The 21,304-nt window shown below is 44.4% G+C and overlaps 1 protein-coding gene across 1 annotated transcript in view; it reads right to left on the bottom strand.

Moving 5' to 3' along the window:
- UGCG (UDP-glucose ceramide glucosyltransferase) overlaps positions 1–20,108 on the bottom strand; it is a 34,098-nt gene extending 13,990 nt beyond the window's left edge. Inside the window, exons 1-2 of the mRNA XM_087822835.1 lie at positions 19,982–20,108; positions 1,461–1,602 (exon numbers count right to left, since the gene is read on the bottom strand). Of these exons, the coding sequence (XP_087678961.1) occupies positions 1,461–1,602; positions 19,982–20,079 (240 nt within the window). The 5' untranslated portion in view covers positions 20,080–20,108. The remainder of the gene's footprint in view (positions 1–1,460; positions 1,603–19,981) is intronic.
- Positions 20,109–21,304: the final 1,196 nt, after the last annotated feature.

The following is a 21,304-nucleotide window of genomic DNA, read 5'->3' as shown; positions in this document are numbered from 1 at the left end:
ATCTTGCACATGTCCAAAATTAAATAAAATTTTAGAATTTCAACATATGTCCTATTTCCCCCCCAAATGGCCTATAAATGTACCAATTCAAATACCAGAGGAAAAAGCTATGTCCGGAATGAAAACATTTCCATACTTTTGTAAACAATGTTCATATTTGACAGAATGCAAATACGTATTAAAGTGCACTGGGCCTGGCCGTCCCACGGATGCTCATTTCATGACTACAGGCCTCTTTGGCAACACAAAGGGCTCATCTGTTCACACTCGAATCTGTGTGATGTTTCAGTGGTTTAACTTCAGTCTTTTGCGGAACACTTGCCACTGTGTTTGGTTTTTTAAAAAGCAAATAAAATGCCACGTGATCAAACTGTTCCTTTAGATCGCAGGTATTTTGTGCTTTCCCTCTGCTTTCTAAATTTTCTTTTTACACAAGCTAATAATACTTTTGCAATTAGAAAATAAAATTGTGATCTAAAACAGAATAAAAACAATCCCTTGCATATGCTGTTACTCATTTTATAAAAAGTATCAAAATAACTTTTTCTTAAATCAATTTAAATGCCTGATGACATAATTTAAGTGGAAAAAGAACTGAGTGAAAACTAGAGCTCTTGAGATAATCCCAAATTTTAATTAAAAAAAAAAAGTTCAGATCAAGTAATCAATTACTGATTCATCCCAAATGTTCATAATTAATGGCTACGTATGTTCCTGGAGTTATTTTTAACAACGCTTTCTACAATTAAAACCCACACTAACTTCTGCAACCATTTAAATTCCACGACTAGCATCTCACAAGAGCTGCAACATACAAATTCTATAATTAGGTTTTAAAAGAGGTTCAGTAAGAAAAGGGTAGGATGATGGTTTAAAATTGAAACGTGAGATTAAGTTTCACAAGGATAAATTCATATGATCCTTAGCTATGCTCTGAGATTTATTCATAATCAATGAAAATACTCTTTCATTTATAAAAATAAATTCTCCTTTGCCCTTACTTACATAACATGGGACTTGAAAAACTTCTACTTCTCTTATCGCAAAGCTTATTTTACAATTAATTTTATTTATATAATTCTTCCTGAATTATAAAAGGCCAATTTTTGCATTTTTAGTTTGCAAAAGATCAAGTACAACTCAACCATAAAAAAAGATAAAATATTGCCATTTGCAACAACATGGATGGATCTTAAGAGCACTGTGTTAAGTGTCAGGATGCCTCTTTAACTATTTACGGGGGGGGGGGGGGGGGGGGGGGCGGGAGGCAGAAGGGGAGGAGGAACGTCAATGTGAGACACATCCACTGGCTGCCTCCCGCACACGCCCTGACGGGCTGAGGATCCAGGATTGAACTTGCAACCCATGTCCGTGCCCTTCGGTGCTCCAGCTGACGTTCTAACTGCTGAGCACGCAGGCCAGGGCTAGCCCATCTCAAATGAGGCCAACACTCTACTTACTTTGGGATAATCCAATTCAAAGAATGTTTCCAAGTTGTTGATGAGGTTGGGATCCACTCCTTTCAGTGGTTTCAGGAGAGACACGCCTGGGAGCTTGCTATACGGCTGTTTGTCTGTTGCCTTCTTGTTGAGGTGCAATCGGCTAAAAAAAGCAAACGATGTATACATTATTTCTGGAGAATATATTAGTGCCAAATCTATATACAGTATATAACAAGTTATCAAGAATTACTAAATTCTAAGAAATTCTAAGTTGAATTCTTTTTTAATGGACCTTTTTCTCAAGGGATATCTGAAAATGAAGGAACGTAGAACCAGGGAAGCTTCTAGTTTAGGAAAACCAGAACTAGGAAGAAGGAATATTCCAATAAAGGCTGGAACTGAAGACTGTTGTTCATTGTTGCACTCTCAGTGCCTAGAACTATGCCGGGCATAGAGTAGACATTCAATAAATACATGGTGAAAAAATGAACAACAGTTTGGCCCACACATTAACTGCCCTTCCGCCCACACTGCCATCAAACTGGCCCAAGAACGATAAAAACAGTGGAGGGAAAAAAATCCCTGTACGCGCCAAAAGAATATGGAAAGGTAACCAGAAAAAGCTGGAGAATTTGCATAACAAACAGTCCAGATAACGCCCGACTGAAAGAAGTACCAAGCTGCCCACGTGACAAGCAGGAAACCGGGATAAGTAGCAGAACTCCCAATATTCACAAGCTCCAAATGGCAGGGGTGGATCAGGGGAAAGTTGAGAGTAAGAAGAAAAAAAAATCTCAATGATGAGAAAAATGTCTATTAATGACAATGGAAAATATATCAGAGCCACCAATTTATAGATAAATGGTCAAGGTTCTCAGCACTGGTCCACTTCAAGGGTGTTGCAGCACAGGGCTCCTAATGAGGGAAGTCGTGCCATTAGGAAAGAGAGACTGTGCCCCAGTTAATGCCAGGCTGTCACAATAAAGAAATAAGACGCCATTCAGCAGAATGGTGAAGTTTCCAAAGGAAGTCACCAAAGGCTGCCTCCCTCCTTCTCATAAGCAGGTCTCCAAGCTCTCCACAGAGACTAGAACAGCCAGGGGGCCATCTGCAAGCTATCTTCAGACATACATTCTTTTACATTTTAGTATCTCTGAAATCAATGGCATCTTACAATTGCTGGCAGCCAGATGGAAGCCCTAACTTTGTAGCATGAAAACCAACCAATGAGACCTCTAAAAGACCAAGAAAACACCAGCAGCATCAACGCATCTTAGGTTTGATGAAATACACTATTCATCTATGAATGACTCCTGGAAGTACACCAGAGCAGCCGGCCACAGGCTAGTCCCCAGTAATTAAGGCAGAGATGTACCACAGTAAACAGCTAATGTTTCAGGTAAGGCCCTACAAACATCTTTAGAGAAAGAAAACAGGTGACCTACAATGGGAAAAAAATTAAACCAACAAGAAACTTAAAAGATGGTGTATAAATTTCACAGCCACAACTCCACATGCTAAAAACAACGGAGCACCAGCTGGAGCAGTGCTGCCCAGTGAGGTCCAGCCCATGAGGTGCTGTGCACTGGTCTGCGATGAGAAGAAACCGAGGGAAAGCACTTAGAAACTTTTATAGCAATTTGACACTGCCAGGCCATCCAAACACAGGATCGATGATTGACTTTCACTGCAGTTTACCAAAGTATGACAGACGGGAAAAATTTAAAGGACTGATCCTTTGCCAGATAGGCTGGAAAATACTGATCTACAGAGTTGATCAAGAGGGCTGGACAGAGGTTAGACCGTGATCTAAAATGTATATAGCCACAGAAACGACCACGGTTCCATTTTTAACAAAACAGTAGACTAATGTCTAGAGAAACCCAGTGGGTACGGAACCTCTACGTTGCTGGGGGGAGAGGGGGGAGTTAAAATATTAAGAAGTTCGTATAAGTCTCCCTATCCTCCTGGCCCCCGCCTGCCTCGTTCCCAGCACTACCTCCCCCGCATTATTGGTGCCCTGCTTATCTTTTCAGAGGTTTTCTTAACACATATACAAGCCAAAACATATACATGTATAAATCCTCATATAATATTTATACTTTTCTCCCCTCTTTTTAAATACAAGTGCACAGAAAGCATGTTTTTAAATACATGACTGAACCGTTAAGAAGGTCAAGGACAGCCTCCCAGAGGGAGGAGAGAAACCTCCACGTCACTGAGCGCTGCAGCGGCTGCTTGCCCCGGGGCCACCTGTCAGTCCCTGATGCCGCAGAGATGGTGACACACCTGAGACAAGGATCACAGGAAATACGTTCAGAGAGGCTTGTGTAAATATGGACTCCCTGAAAGACAAAGCAGAAAAATCCCGGCCCACGGAGAAAAGGGGATGCGGCCTATCTTGAACTCAGCCTTGAGCTAAGGAGTCAAAGAAGCCTCTGGAGAGCACCTCAGCCCAGGGCTTGCAACCCAGCATGCAAACTACCTGCGCTGCTCGAACAAAACCCAAACGATGGAGTAAGAGAGGCCGTCATATGTGACGGCGACTGTCTGAAAAGAACCACAGGATGTCTAGAAGTGGAGATTATGATCACTGGCAGGAGAAACGCAACAGGTAAAAGAGAAGATTGCCATTTAAAAGGGAACTGGAATCTAGACTTGAAGAAACTGTCCAGAATGCAGCCCAGAGAGAAAGAGACGCAGAGACACTGGAGCCACGGAAGCGCTGGAGGACGTTTATCCCTCGGTCCCACCGACGGTCACTGAGCGCGAGCACACGGTCTCGAAACCCGCCCGAGCGGCGACGGCCAACAGAGAAGCCTCGCCCCCGGACACTGGTTGGCAAGGCTTTAGACGAAAATCACGGATAACTGACAGTGCTGAACAGTCGAGTGCGGATCCCGCTGCTCCGTGGTTCCCCCTCTTCGTGAAGACATTTTACTTCAAATGCCAATACAGATCTGCCTCCGGCCCCTTGAGGAGCTTCTCCTGCCAAGCTCCGTATGTTATCAAAGGCTCACCTACTCACTCTGGAGCCCTCTCCAGGGGTGTGGGGTAGAGAGCTGGTGACAGGCCCGTCTGCCTGGGAGCCCAAAAGTGGTCTGAGTGGCTGTCCTCCAAATGGGCCCATTTTATGAGTGACTCTGACAGGGCCCTACAAGGTTTACTGCTTTTCAGGTCAGTTTTTATTTAAGTATCTAGGGGCATGGTTTCTGCATTACCCGAATAGTGCGAACTTGAGCTTGGGGGGGAGGGAGGAAGAGGGAGGGAGAGGAAGAGGGAGGGGGAGAGGGAGAAACATCTATGTGAGAAACACATTGACTGGCTGCCTTCTGCACGAGCTCGGGGATCAAATCTGCCACCCTCAGGCTCGCTGGCCGCCGCTCTGACCACTGAGCAACGCTGCCCAGGACAAGGGTAACCACTATCTTGACTTCTAACACCATAGACTAATTTTGCTGTTTTAAATTTTTATCTAAATGGAATCCCATAGGATATACTCGTTTATGAGATTCACCTTTGTGGTTACACTTAGTTCATTCAGACTCATTACAGCACAGTATTCCTTATATTAATGTACCACACTTTACTTAGCTACTTTCCTTTGATGGACATTTGTGCTGTTTCCAGTGTGTGACCATTACAAATAGTCTTCAGTCTTGTTTCTGCCCTTATATTAGTATCAAAGCCCTGGGCTCCCTGCTCCCACCACCCAGAACTTCAACTTTTGGACAAGATGAAGATACAGGTGTTAGGGACAGAAATATTAATCTGTTAACCGTGATTGTTAGCTGTAGTTATAAGAAATATTAATCATACTCCGTTAACCGCGATTGCTCTATTCTGATTAGAGAAAGCACACTCTAATCTGGCTGAGAGTTGTGTGCCCCGGGACATGGGAGTTAACCTGGGAATGACAGTCATGGAAAGATTAACAACCTTGTTCCTGAGACAATGGAGTCCCAGAGGCCCCCACCCTTCTGCAAACACCCAGCCTGCATTTCCTATAACCTGGAAACCGTTATACCCACTCTTACTCCTTTTGCCCACTTCCCCATGAAATCTTTGTCCTTCTACCATTATAAGCAGTTGGCTTATGGGGGAGGGGGGTTACAGCAGATTTTATGTGGATGACCCTCTTGCTCTCTCATACAGCCAGCATTATTGGAATAAAAGCTCGTATGTGATTCAGCCCTGTCTCTGCTTAACTGGGTGAAGTAGTGACAGGCAGCCCAGACCCACTGCGTCCGGTTTCACAGGGACTGTTTACTCTCACACCTGAAACTATTTTTTAAAATCAAACAAAATATAGGAAACAGCGGTTTGTAAAATATTGGTTATCAGGTAAAGAGGGGCAGTGATTCCTAAGACTGGGAAAACAAATGAGGTGAGCCCTCCAATCACCCCTTCTTACTGCTTTGAGATAATTTCCAGGCCATGGGACAGGGAAGGGAAACCCACACAGAACCAGTAGACAACCCTGAATTGAAGAGATGGAGTTGAAAGTCCAGAAATATAAAAATATCCAGCAGCTGGCAAAGTTAAACACAGAGTGTCTGACATCTAATAAAAAAAATTACCAGGCATGCAAAGAATCAGGGAAATATAACTAATAATAATAAGAAAAATCAATAATTAGAAACCAACCCAGGACTCTCACTGGGATTAAAATTAGCAGGCAAGTCCAACTCACTGCTTCGCATTCCCTCTTTGTTTCTGGTACCTGGAGATTTTCCTTCCTTATTTTCAGGCCTTGCACACGTGTGTGTGTGTGTGTGTGTGTGTGTGTGTGTGTGTGTGTGACCATTATAGCATTTTCATGTTTTACAGACTAAAAGTGGTTCTCACACGTGCACCAGCCACATCTTGCTTGGTAGCAATTTCCGTAGAAGCATCTACACATGCAGTGTGATACAGACTCTAAAGAAACCAGGTGTGGACCACTTTGAGGCTGCAGAGAAGGAAGCATCTGTTTTCCCAGGAGGTGGTCCTTTGAGACTTCCTCACTCCAAGGCTGGCACTCAGACTCCTGGCTCCCACTCCCAGCACTCCTGAAACAGAACCTGCATTTTAACAAGCCCCCGGGCGACTCACAGGCACATTTACGCTTGAGCAGCACAGCTTTAAGACTCTTCTCTTCCTCAACTTCGCTGCCAAGGCCTGTAGCTCATCCCATAGGCAAGAAATAACCACGAAAGACTGTCAGAAAGGAACAAGGGTCATTTTTGTATCTACAGAAGTGAATAAAGTAGAGGCAGGGGAGATGGAAGGCGAGGGAAAATATTAGAAAGGTCCAAAAGAAAAAGAGAGTTGCACAAACTAAGGAATGATCAGAAGGCAGCAACGGAAATGAAAAGAAAGAGTTAAGAATTCAGAATTCAAGGGCAATGAATTCTTGGCTGATGGGCAGTGAGGGGGGTGGAGGCTGAGGAGTGTACACGGATGACTCCCAGGTTCGGGTTTAGGTAACGAGTGTGCCCTTCATAAAATCTGGGCAGAACGAGAGATGGGAGACAGTGATAAGCATTATTCGGAACATGCTAACTAAAGTTACTATTAAGACATCGAGTGGCAATGTCTCTTGCCCAGGAGACAATTATTATACAGGGTGGCCACAGGTAGAAATAATTTAATGGACAAGTTGCAGAGCCCACGGATGTGCACTTCTGTAAACATCCCAAATGATTCTGATGCAGGCTAGCAGAGACCACACCTAAAGACACACTACAGTGACTATACATTCTCCAGGGTCCAGCGAAAGAGTGATACATGGAATGTTCTCAATTTTTAAAAAAATGTTGAGTAAATGGAGAGTAACTAAACAAAGAGTTAGATATTTAGAGCTCAGAAGGTATGGTTAGTCTACAGAGATAGAAATCTGGGAGCCATCTACTTTGGGGAAACACAGAAGCTCTCCCAGGTATAACATGCTATTAGCAGGCGGCTACAAATCAGCATCACTAATATCACAGAAGCAGCGATGCCTGAAGGAGACTGAGAGTGAGTGAGTGACCGGAGAAGAGGAAAGATAGTCAGGAAGAAAGCAGAGTCGCAGGCCGGGTTATTTGGGTGGCTGGTTTTTTTTCTTTTTTAAATATATCTTTATTGATTTCAGAGAGAGGAAAGGAGAGGGAGAGGGAGAGAGAGAGATAGAAACATCAATGATGAGAGAGTCATTGATCGGCTGCAGCCCACAACCCGGGCATGTGCCCTGACCGGGAATTGAACCCTGATCGCCTGGATCCTAGGTCAACGCTTAACCTCTGAGCCACGCCCGGCCGGGCCTGTTTCCTTTTTGAAAGGGTTCAAGAAAGAATGACAATGAATGTCGAGACAGAAACTGAAATGTCCACCAGACCGTGTACTTGGAAACCTCAACACTTTGGGCAGGGCTAGGTAGGTAAAAGCGTGTTAAGTACATGAATGGGAGGTGAGATAACAGTAAGTAAACACTAGTTTCTCTTGAAACCTGACAGTGAGGAAAAGGGCCAAAGACTAACTAGACGGAGAAGGGGTTTTCAGTTTAATTTTTAATTATTTTTAACTTTTAATACTTGAGTATATATGGTAACGGGAAAGAGCTAGTCAAAGGGTAAAGAAAGAAACAAAAAATAATTAATGACATGTTGGGCTCCACAGTGTGTGAAGTAGGAGTTACGGTAATCCACCCAGCACAAGGGTAGCAAGGGGAAGGGTTCGGGGAAGGGTTCGGAGAGGTCCTGCCAGTAAACAGCACCAGCTAAACATAGGACTGAAGTAGTGCCAGAGAGCACTGGGGGCTTAGCTGAGATCCCAGGCCATGCCTGTCCCGCACGACTAATCCCCCGGGCTTGCGGTCACCTTCCGCAGGACTGTGCGAGCTAAGCTGTGGATTACGAGATGGGTGCAGGATGAGCGGGCGGGCGACCTGAGGTGGGGCAAGGCACTGAAGTGATAAACTGTGTTCTGCGCTAGATGAAATAAAAGAAGCCAAAAGGTGGAGGCCACGGTGGATAAACAGCTTAGGGCAGTTGTTCTCAACCTTGACTGCAAAAGAAAAATTACTTGGGGAGTCTAAAAAAAAAAATTTCTGATGCCCAGACCAATTACATCAGAATCTCTAGGGTTGAGGCGCAGGCGGCAGTGCCCTCCCGGCGACCCAGGAAGAGCGGGTTACCGAAGGCCTGGAGGGGACTGCGGGGACAGCCTGAGAGAGACCGGCAGCCGTGGGATGGACCGGAAACCCGACGCCTGTGAAGGAATAACGCAGGAGCTGTGAGAATGGACAAGAGTGCAGAACAGGCGCTCTCTCCACAGTTATCTAAATGTTGCCAACAATCAGAAACTTAAGATTCATAACAACTGTAAAGATTCCCAATCAGACACCCTATCCCTATGGACCACTTCCAGGGTTACTCTTTCAGAGCCCGGGCTGCCGGCAGACTGCCTAGATTTCTATACCAGCTTCACAGCTGTACTGTCCTTGGGCAAGTTACTTCTTTTTTAAAATATATATATTTTTATTGATTTCAGAGAGAGGAAGGGAGAGGGAGAGAGAGAGAAACATCAATGATGAGAGTCATTGATCGCCTGCCTCCTGCACGCCCCCTACCGGGGATGGAGCCCGCAACCCGGGCATGTGCCCTGACCGGGAATCGAACCCCGATCTCCTGGATCCTAGGTCGATGCTCAACCACGCCCGGCCGGGTGCAAGTTACTTCTTTACCGCAAGTTTTTTTTAAAAAGATGGGTAACAATATCTACCTCATAAAATAGTTGTTAGAAAATAGATGACATTCAACTACAAAGTAAACATTCAATGATAGCTATTATTTGTAATTTAAAAAAAACTCTCTAATTTTGAGGACATTTTCCACCAAATGTAACTTCTCTAAATTACCACAGTTCTGATAAGAAATTTAGAGATGTTGGCCATTAATGAGACTTACACCAAAATGGAAGAACTAGAAATTCATATATTTAAAGATTCACATATATTTAAATATTAGGTCATTATATTGGGTTTTCAAAAGCAACAACACCACACACACATACACACACCCCCCAAAAAACCAAAACCCATAAAACCAGATCTTGTGTGTTAAGAAACATTAAAGCAAGAAGGAGAAATCATCAAAAGCCCCAAATCAAGGTAAAAAACAGTCAAACCAGGGAGTAAAACACATTTAACGCAAAGTTTAAATACAGACAATAGTTAGGATAAAATTATAATTAAAGTCCAAATCACACCTAATATTTAGGAACCAATTTAAAGTTCTATAGACATCATCCAAAATGTAAAAACAATGCAAGTATGAGAATGAGGAACATTAAGTATCATAAATTATCATCCATTGAAGACAACCTGTTACTTTTTTTCTTCAGCTGAGCTCTCCTTTTTAAACTATGAGAGGGGCTCAGTTGGGCAGAGGCCCTGCATAGCCCTGGCTCCTCTTAATTCCTGCCTGCAGAGTCTGACTCGAAATGTCTGTTCTATAACCACAACAATCCCCCTTCCCGGGCTCTGTTGGGGGGGAGGCTATCACCCCTAGAGCTGAGAGGCAAAGAAGAGATAATTTTCACAGGTACAATGTATAAGGTACAGATAAACGTACAAAATAACAGGTACAATGTACAAAGTAACTACTGGTTACTTTGTAATCCAAATAACACCGCCTCCTAGTACGGAGATGTTTTCAAGCCTGCCAGGAGAGACTCGATTCTGTTGTTGAGCATGAAATCACCACACCTACCCAGCACAGGCACCCGAGCAAAGATTACAGGGGAAGCCCCGCCCGCAACCTAGGAAACTCTCAGTCCCGGGCAGCACGTGCCAGGCATCAGAACAAGCAGAAACATACTTTGGGATTTTAGTAATATTCCCAGGTCTCTTGAAACAGAATCTCCTTGCCTAATATGTATGTCCATTTGATTTTCAGAAATCTGATTCTGTTACCTTTTTAGGATCATATTGGATATAAAAGGAATGGATCTCCTATATGGCTAGTCAACTGTTTTGATTTTGTTTCATTTTTAAAGAATAAAATGATCCTGCCCGGCCGCAGGTGGCTCAGCAGTTGAGCTTCGACCTAGGATCCAGGCGATCAGGGTTCGATTCCCGGTCAGGGCACATGCCCGGGTTGCGGGCTCGATCAATGACTCTCTCATCATTGATGTTTCTCTCTCTCTCTCCCTCTCCCTTCCTCTCTCTGAAATCAATAAAGGTATATTTTTTTAAAAAAAGAATAAAATGATCCTGAAATGTAAGTGAGCAATTTTGGGGAGACAGAAAGCATAGTAAAATTTCAATATGTGTCATTTTCTAGAGGAATGATTTCTAAGTTAAATTTTAAATCAGGAGCTGGAACCACTGTCAAAAATTTTTTAAAATCCCATTCACATAATTAAGGCACAGAGCCTCAAGGACAAGGCTGGGGAGGGTGCTCACAGCACGTTGCTGCAGGGCTGTCTGTCCCTGCCAGCAGCAGGGACAACTATGCAGATACCAATCCCCCGCCCCCCTGTAATTTCTCAGAAGTAACTTAAGTCCAAAAGGTCATAAGGGATGAATCACAGACAAAAGAGAAAGGCCTTCAGGGCCCTTTTTTATCATGCTCTAGAAGGACATCTATTCCAGAAACCCTTCAAAGAAGTATCCAGGGGTCCTGCTGGATTTTATGGGTGCTTCAGCTTGATGAATCCTAGTCGCCTCTCTGTCCAAGGGTTTGCAACTTTTGAACTGATAGGTGGTCTTATTTTTCCTAGTTGCTTTTATTTTCTAACATCTCAGCCTCTGGAATTGTTACTTTTTCATCATTTTAGCTTCTTGTTTCACCCTTCTAACCTTTTATTTAGCACACCTCCCCACTCACTTTATTTAATAGTTTGGACCGTTTTTTAAGTGTTTTGTATTCTAATTGAGTTGTGTGGTTTTTTTAAACCTTACCCGAGGATATTTTTTCCATTGCTTTGGGGGGCGAGGGGACATCGACGTGAGAGACGCATCTATTGATTATTCCTGCATGAACCTGCAACCAAGGCACATGTCCCCTTGGCCGGACCGAACCTGGGACCCTTCAGTCCGCAGGTCGACACTCTAACCACTGAGCCAAACCGGCCAGGGCACTAATTGAGTTTTGAGCAGGAGGCAAGCCTGGTAAGCAGGGGAACCCCTTAGAGAGAGGGTGGCCGTGCTCCTCCCCTTGGGTCAGAGACAGGCACCTTTACAGCAACCTTAACAGCGCCACAACTCCCACGGGAGGCCCAGGGCTCTCTCCAGGCTTCTAAGAATACGGATTCCCTGAGGGCAGAGTCCACCTTGCTTAAGAGCCGCAGACTGTGCTGTTTTTACAGTTCTGCCCTGTGATTCTCCTGAACCAATTTACCTGACTCTGGGAATTTACCTCTGCTGCATGCAACCAAGCTTGTTAATATTTCATGTAAAATTAGGCTGACTGCTCTATCAGCAGGTCCCTGGCTTCACACACTCGTTGCCAACAATTTCCAATGACTAAAGGCTTCTGTTGTTGTTACTTGTGATTGTGCCCTGGAAGGCTGTTATGGTGTGTTTATCATCGGTCTGTGTCATGACTAATGTGACTTCCATACAGCACTTTTCTTTTCAAAAATGGTACTGCATCCAGAGGGGCTTCATCAGCAACACAAAGCACACCAGGTGCGACCCAAATTCTGCACACACGAGATTCCCCAGAGAACACAAAATCACCAATGGTGAGTTAAATTTGTAAGAAACCAGAAACCATTTCCACTAGATACCAGACCTATATACTATACAAAAGATTCCATCACCACAGAAAACAAATAGGAGAGCTTTAATAGTTTTTGCTTCCCCCCTCAAAAAAAAACCCACAAAAAGAAAGCAAACACATCCCACCTCACTAACCACTTCGGTGACAATAGTTAGCTCTAGCGTACAGAAAAGAGATCGTGGTACTTTGCTAATAGCAACCAAAAACGAAAGCACCCAGCAGAAGACGTGGTCCCAGCAGGTCGCGCCCCAAAACACAGAAAACCGGGAGACACACCATAAACTCAAAATCCCTGTCCCGATGCTCTTCTACACAATCCCCCAAAGCTACCCTTTTAAAGCTGAATGTAATGTTTAGATTAAACTATTTTGTGCATCAAGTAAATTTCTGTGGATGGGGGAAAAGTGGGGGACACTTGTTATGATCTGCATGTCAGCCAACTCAGGATAGCACTGGGTTGTGCATCCCCCAAAGAACATATCTTTTAAAAATACTGATTTTTATTTCTTTTTTTTAGAGAGACAAAAGAGAGAGGGAGAGAGAAACTTTGATGAGAAACACTCATCAGTTGCCTCCTGCATGCCCCCTACTGGGGGTTGAGCCTGAAATCTGGGCTAGGAACTGAACCGGTGACCTTTTGGTGCACAGGACACTCAACCAATTGAGCCACACTTGCCAGGGCCCAAAGGACATATCCAAGTATAAAGATTATTGATAGCAAGGAAGGCATTCCCTTTGGAAAACCTTACGGGGAAATTCAGATTTGTAGGCAAACATGTTACTGACAGAACCCTGTTTCCATTTACCTGGCAATGAACCAGAAACAGATAAAGATTCTCTTTGATCCAACAAAGTTCATTAAAGTCCACGGCCACTGAAAGCATCCCAAATTCTGACCACCTACTTCAAATCACAATGGCCAAATGACAGCGAATTTATTAATAAGCAAAAAAATCCACCATTACTACTAGAAGAAATTCAAAGAGCAATAATTGGAAAAGCAGTAATTGAGTGACTAGTTGACACTGGAGACGCAGCAGTAAATAAGACAGTATCCCTACCCGCAAAACCTTACAGTCTAATTGGGAAAAGAGACAACTGAGCACATTTACAACTCAGATGGGTAAATTCAAGGTAGTAGGGAAGGACATGAGAGGGGGCACCTAACCCAGTAAGGAGCTGAAGTCTAAAACTGCCTGAATGAGCAGGAGTTAAACAAACAGGAAGGCGGGGGGTGGGGAGAAAGGAACGGAAGAAAGCAGAATTCTAGAGAAAGTATAGTGCATATTAGAAGGCCAGTGATTCAATGTTGCTGAAGATACAGGTGTAAGGGGGTGGGCTCAGCTTCTGAAAGACTATAGGTGTCTTATTAAGGAGTCTGACTTTTAAGCACATGATCTAACATTACTCCTCCAGTAGGATAAAGCTACAGTAAGAAAAAAATAAAGTAAAAAGGGAACAAGGCTGCAGGTAGAGATTACCAGTAAGCGGAGATAGTTTTAAATAATCTAGGGTAGAGATAAGGTGTCCTGAAGCCAAGACAGAGAAAAGATGTGGGAAGAGGAGCGATGATGAGTGAACAGAACATTAGTGAACAGTAACACTGAACAACTTTCATTTTGCTTTTCACAGTTGTCACAATCTAGTCAATTCGACACCTCCCCAGGCTCTGGTTAAAGGGGCTCAATTGCCCCATTCATTGACCAAAAAGTGGTCCTGACAGTAATGACCTAGACCAGCAATTTTGAACTGGTGCGCTGCAGGAATTTTTAGAACATGCAACACCTGACTATTTAGTCAGGGCACCGACCTCTCTTCCCTTAGATTGTGAAATTAAAAAAATGAAACAGCCAACACAACAATAGCCGTCCAGTGCAAATGAAGCAAAATTATACTTGTTTTTTCTGGTCAGATCAGCAAAAACTATAATACATTTTTTGGTGTGCCACAGACTTTTAGTAATTAGTGTACGTGTGCCGTGAGATGCAAACGGTTGAAAATCGCTGACTTAGACTGACCAGCATCTGACCCAAGTCCAAATGCATCCTCAGGACCAAACCCAGCAAAGCGGCTTTCAGTTTACCTTCCACCCGGGCCCAGAACACCAATGTCTCCATGAACCTGACGCCAAAATCATGCCGGCTAAAAACAGTATCTGAAGTGCTAAAATTTACATTAAAAACATAAGTAGCACCCTGCTGGGCGTGGCTCAGCGGTTGAGCATCGACCTAGAATCCAGGCGATCGGGGTTCGAGTCCCGGTCAGGGCACAGGCCCGGGTTGCGGGCTCGATCCCCAGTCGGGGGTGTGCAGGAGGCAGCCGATCAATGACTCTCTCATCATTGATGTTTCTATCTCTCTCTCTCCCTCTCTCTGAAATCAATACAGATATATTTAAAAAACAAACAAAAAACACACACACAAAAAAAACATAAGTAGTTTCTAAGAGGTAGTTTATCACAGTTATTCTGATAACCACAAGTATTTAAATTCCATTCAAAAGCTATGCAGCAGGCATAAAAGTTGCAATACCTGAAAAGTTAGAGAAGGCAGAATTAATTTGAAAACAATCTCCAGGAAAAGGGCCTCTGATTTACTAGAGGGTCGTTAATATTTACAGATAGAAGATGTATTTCCACACAGGCCTGGTACCTCCAGTCCACTGACAGGAAAGACGGAGCTGACGCTGAGCGGGAGCACCGTATGTGCAGACAGGGGGAGGGGTGGTAATCTGAGGAAGGGAAGAAGTGGGGAAGGGGAGGACAACGGAGGTGCAGCAGGAAAAAGGCAAGGTGTCTCATTCAGGCCGCCCTGTCATCCAGCAGTATGACCGGTTAAGGGCTAAAAAGGGGGGGGAGGGACAGTGTTTCCAGGCTTTTATATGATTGCATTGCAGCCCCAAGCTATCAAAACCACACCAGCTCTCCAAAAAAGAAAAAGCACATAAAGGTCACTTAAGCAACTCTGCCTACTGAGGCTATAATCATTAGCTACTGTTAGGAAATAAGAAATATTGGGAATAAGAGCCTTGAATTTCAAAGGCTCTAATCTGAATATTATCTTTAATGTTATAGGTAGAAATCCCACAAACGTCTGCCATCTAAAACATGCTATGAAATGACTAAGCATCAGTTTAATATTGAAATTGGAAAGGAGTGCCCTGGCCAGTCTGGCTTCGTGGTTAGAGCGCAGGCCCTCGGACTGAAGGGTCTCGGGTTCAACTCAGTCAAGGGCATGTCCCTCCGTTGCAGGCTGGATCCTCAAAACCAATCGATGTCTCTCTCTCACACCAATGTCTCTCTCTCTCCCCCTTCCATTCTCTCAGATAAGCAATGGAAAAATATCCTCAGGTAAGGATTAAAAAAAAAAAAAAATTGGAAAGGAGCAAAGCAGTAGGTAGAGATACAGTGAATAGACAGAGTTTCAAAACATTAAAAGTGATTTTCTCGCTTATGAATCACCTCACATTTTAAAATTGCAGGCTTATAGGAATTCTAAAGACATCTGTAAAATCTGAACAAATCATTTCATTGAATAAGAATTGTTCGTTGTAGTAATCACATTCAGCTCCATTTTTTAATACAGGCCAATACTGAGCTCTTTATTTCACTTTAAGAAGATGAACTACAACAGAACATCAAGTCTAAATTAACTAGATACCATTACGCACCACATTTAATATTTTTAAAATAACCAACTGATTTTTTAAAAGTGTTTTTCGTTTTTTCTCATCAATTTTACTCCAGTATTTGTATTACTTAAAACAATTAAGAACCCACAGATTATGCACCTTGATCTGAAAACCAGATAGGGAGCCATATACATTTTTTTAAATAGGCTCAGTTTTCACCAGTTGCATACACAAGGTTTTATACGAGAGTATTGATAAATGCTTATTTCAATTTGTTTATACTTTATTTCAAAGGAATTTGAGGACATAGAATATGTGTTTGGAAAATATTCTTCAATAAAATACAGAATGTTTAGCACCGTATTTTAGACAAAATCGCCATTGTTGTTTAATCTTGCTTGTCAAAATGCTGAGGTGTCAAATTTGCAATTTTACTAAATACACTAGAGACGAAGAGGGGGGGAAAAAACTAGTTCTCCACTGAAACACAACTCAAATTAAACTGAGAAGTATCTTTACTTCAGTAAGAAAGGAATAAAATCAAACATAAATAATTGTGAAGGTGGGACCAGAACAAAGACACTTATCAAAAATTAAAAGGTTCGGATTTAATTTCTACATAAATTAAAATCTTGATTATTTGCTTTATGTTCAGTTATCCATTTCAGAAAGGTATTCACAAGATTCCCTCAATTAGCTACCCGTTACAATCTGTTATAAATGAATCGTATTTTCTTTATTTTCACATAACTTTTCAGGATCCTGTTACTGTCAACAAAAAAGGTAACTTTGGGGGTTTTGGAAAACCAATAGCATCTCAACGAATCTAAATGGCTGCACTACTCTCAAAAGCCAGAACTATTTTAAGAAAACTTTGCTGGTTATCATTAAGCACAAAACAAGTAACTTAAAACAATTCTGGAGCTGTCTCACATCCAAACACTCCAGACGGTTACTGGGGCCACTGGGCTACATCACTGGTCGTAATTTTAATTCAAGAAGCGCGACACTGTCCTGATGTCCATGAAATAGAGGGAAGGGCCTCCCCCTCCCTCATGGTGCTATGCCGGATGAAGCCAGGCTGCTCCAAACTGAGCTGTAAATGCAGTAATTCCTGGGAGAAAACAAGATTCCTTGGTCTGAATAGAAAGATTCTGAAGTTCATCTTTATGTAAAAATGTGTAAAAAAAGTTTGCCATAGAGTAAGGTGGAGCTCGCCTTTGTTAGTTAGAACAACGGCTACTGGCGCGAGAACTAACGGATCAGTGACACGGCCGCGGCCCTGGGAGCGCTGAAACATACCCAGGCGTACAGGAGAATTCAGTCGATTATAAATGTGCTATTTCCAAACTGTGGAGTAATCAGATAATCATTTAATAAATGATTTTGGGGGAAGTGGCCAAATATTTAGGTGGATCTAAAATTACAGCTCTCCATGTCATCATGAAACAGAATAAAATGCTGAGTACGTTAAAGGGTGAAATGTAAAAAAAAAAAAAAAAGCTGAGAAAACTAAACTATGTAATTGGGGGGAATGAAAAAGATACCAAAATTATGCCAGAGTCAGAATACATTAGAAGGCTTGATACTTAAAACACACAGGCACACACACTTTTCTCCGTATTAAACATGTGTACAAAACTGAAAGACCAAAAACCAAACCAAGAAAAAAAAACCTGGGAAAAACTGTAACATAACAAAAGCAATATTCATTCACATTAAAAAGATCAACTCAGAAACAGATTGCAACACAGGCAAAGGATTATGAGCATGTAATTCACAACTACTAAATTTAACTAGCATAAATATATGAAAAGCATTCAATGGAACTAGTAGTTAAAGCAATGAAAAAAGGGGGAAATGGTAACATACAATGTTACCAGAACTATGAACAGATACAACCTTCCTGTAGAGCAGCGATTTTTAACTTTTTTTCTCATGGCATACATAAACTAATTACTAAAATTCTGCAGCACACCAAAAAATATATTTTTTGCCTATCTGACCAAAAAAAAAAAGGTATAATTATGATTCATTCACACCAGACAGTTATTGTGTTGGCTGTTGTCATTTTTTAATTTGGCAATCTAAAGGGAAAGAGGTCAGTGCCCCTGACTAAATACTCAGATATTGCGTGTTTTAAAACTTCTTGCGGCACACCAGTCAAAAATCTCTTCTGTAGAGGAATATGTATCAAAGTTTCAACTGTACCTCTTCCAGCCCAATAATGTCTTTCAGAAAAGTAAACTAAGCTCATCTCTCAAACATGTATGCCTATGAATTCATCAGAATTGTTTGCAATCTTGATAAATTAAACAACCTAAATGCCCATCAATAACAACAAATACATATTAGTGCATCATAAATGAAAATGCCATGCAGCTATTTAAAATGATGCAGAGATCATACATTTATTAACATGCAAAAAATAATCATGACATTTTATATGGAAGTTCCATGTGAGCAGCTGGATGTCTTGTCTTTCAATCTTATTTCCAGCACCTAGAACAGTACCTTGTACACAAGAGCATCCCCAAAAGCATTTATTAAATAGCTGAATTTTAAAAGAGGTTACAGAACAATAATCACAATGAAGTCCCTTCCTCTCTTCCTCCCCACCCCCAACAGAAATATAATTGGAAGGATAGGCACAGAATCCTGATAAAGTAACGGAGTTTTGGTTGTGTGTTTAACTTTCTTCTTTATTCCTCTCTGTATTGTCTAAACCCCTAATATAGAAAGCATTTTTTATTTTTATGATTGGAAAAAGTAACACGATTTTTTTTTAAGAACTCACTTATTTACAATGAACTCCAGAATGTGTTCAGTGACTACAGCTAACAAACTCCAAAAACTAAGAACAATATCCAAATGGCATGGTTTCTTTCATCTTCAAGAAGTATCAGTGCATCTTGTACAGTGTAGCACAGAAGTATCAGTGTCTTGTACAGCGTAGCACCTTTCTCTAATACCAGGAAATACCACACTATACTAACAAAATGCAGCATTTCCAAAAGGAAAAATATATTTTTTCTGTACTAAAAAGTGGGGGGAAAACCAACCTAAAAATAATTATTTTCTTAAAGTCTTCCCCATCTCTCATATACCCTATTCTAGTTAGTGGTAAAGATAACCATGTACAATCATGTTTTCTGAGCTAAAAACGCAGTGAACCCACACTAGTAATTTGGCCTATGCGATTCATTTCTTTGTGAAGGTTTATTTCAGTTTGAAAACATTTAAACAATTGAAATATCAAAACTAGCCACATACCCCGTGCCACTGTTCATTCCATCGCCCTGTTTTATTTTATCCACAGACTTAATCACTATTGGAAATATCCCTATTCGGACTTTTATTACATCCCCCTGGAATGTAAGCCCCGTGAGGACAGGAATTCCTGCCCATCACTGTGTCCCCGGTGAGCGGCATCTAACAGGCCTCAAGAAGGGTATGTTAAATAAATAATGAAAAGTGTGTGTGTGTGTGTGTGTGTGTGTGTGTGTGTGTGTGTGTGTGTGTGGAGGGGAATGGCACAAACCTAAACAAGACAATTAATAAGAAATTGGGGGAAAAGGAAAGAAAACTACAACGAAATGTACACGCTGACATGACTCAAGGCTGTAACGCCACGGGGAGGTTTGGCGGATATTTTTCAAGGTGGGCAGGTGCCTGACACCTACCTGAGGGCACAGAGCTCTTCTAGAAAGAAAACCCACAGGGAGGTCTCCCGGTGGCTGTGTGCAGCTCCCAGAGGAGTGGAAACGATCACCACCATAATAGAAACGTGGCCCAGGTCAAGAGACAAAAAAAATACACCATGCATCTTGGCCCAGATGGGAAAACCGCACGAATCCCCAACCTCATCAAACCAAGCGGGCGGCCCTGCGCGCCGCGCGCAGGCGGAGCGCAGTCCCCGCTCCCCGGCCCTGCGGCCGGTCGCCTGCAGCCCAGCAAGCCCCTCGCTCGCCACTTTTCCCTCCCCGGGACCCCCGACCCCACCCCTGCTGGTCCAGCGGGAGAGGCAACGGGAGGAGCATTCTGAGGACGAGCTCCCCTGACCCCTCCCTTCCCCGAGCCCCTCCGAGGCGCAAGCCTCCCTCCGCCGCCCGCCCCCGAGGCCCCGAGCCCGCGCGGGCTCCCCCGGCGCCCCTCACTCACGTGTAGATGATGGCCATGAAGTGCATCAGCCACAGCACCAAGAACAGGATGAACCCGAATAAGGCCATTCCCTCCAGGGCCAGGTCCAGCAGCGCCATCCCCCGGCCCGGCCCGGCCTGCTCCGGCCGTCGCCGCGGACAGCGCTCCCGCAGGAGGAGGACAGGGCAGGCGCCCGGCGCGGGGGCGCAGGAGGGGAGGCGGTGGGGAGAGGAAGGGGCGGAGTGGGGTGGGGACGGAAGGGGCGGGCAGGGCCTGCGCGCCCCCGCCGGCGCGCACTCGCCCGCGCGCTGCCCCGGACGCGCTCGCCACTGCCGGCGCTGCGGGGCTCGGGCCGGGCGCTCGGGGTGGCCGTGGCTCCGCGCGCCCGCTCGCCCGCCTCTCTGCGCCCTCGCGGCCGCCGGCCCGACCCTCGCCGCCCGCGCCTGCGCCCCCGCCGGCCTGTCGCCTCGCCGCCGGGCTCCGCGCGCGCCGCTCCCGCGCTGCTCCGCCGCCGCAGCTCCGTACACTAATCGAAACCCGCGGCTTGCGCCCCGACTCCCCGGCGCTCCCCGCCCCGCCCTCCCGGCCCCCGCCCCCAAGGGGCGGTGCGCGCCTCCGCTCTCCGCCCGCCCTGCCGCCTTCGCGTCGGCTGCGTCACCGCCGGAGCAAACCCCGGGGAGGCGTCTCCCGCTGGGTGCCGGCCGGGCTTTCCCCCCGGGCTGCTGTCTGCGGCCGGCGTTGCAGCCCTGGGCCAGCCTCCCTCGGCGGCCGACTGTGACCCTGTGTCCGACTCGGAGGCCGTCCTCCCTCTGTCCCGCTCTGGGGTTCCAGAAAAAAGACGCGGGGCTCCAGGCGGCCGTCAGGGTCGGCTCGCCATCCAGCTTCCCGCGCTGCGTCCGCAGCCTCCCCGCCGGGCATCGCTCCGAGCGGCTTAGACCCTCCTCCAGGCCACGTTCCTGGGCGCCAGGGCTTCCCCTCGCCTCCCCCGGCTGCTGTTAATGCTGTGGCGCCTCGGAGCACAACGGACCTGAGACTGTAATAATCATCTGGTGCCTCAGAAATCTCTGAGCACCTTAGGGACCGCTTGTAATGTAAAAGAAACTCTAACTCAGAACGTAAAAGAATCAGTTGCTATTGATGTCCCCTGAGACTCCCCTTGAACTGGGCAGCCGCGTGTGCCTAGTGAGCGCTGGGAATGTGACTAGACCGAGCTGAGATGGGCCCGGAGTGTGAACCACGCACTGGAGGCCTAAGACCATCTCGTTAGTAAATTTTATATTGATTATATGTTGAAACAATAACATATTTGATATGTTGGGTTAAATCAAATAAATTGTTAAGTTA

The sequence above is a fragment of the Miniopterus natalensis genome, chromosome 12, assembly GCF_054644295.1.
Source record: "Miniopterus natalensis isolate mMinNat1 chromosome 12, mMinNat1.hap1, whole genome shotgun sequence".
NCBI lineage: Eukaryota > Metazoa > Chordata > Mammalia > Chiroptera > Miniopteridae > Miniopterus > Miniopterus natalensis.
Note: the sequence above shows the minus strand (reverse complement) of the source record. Positions and strands in the feature narration are given on the sequence as shown.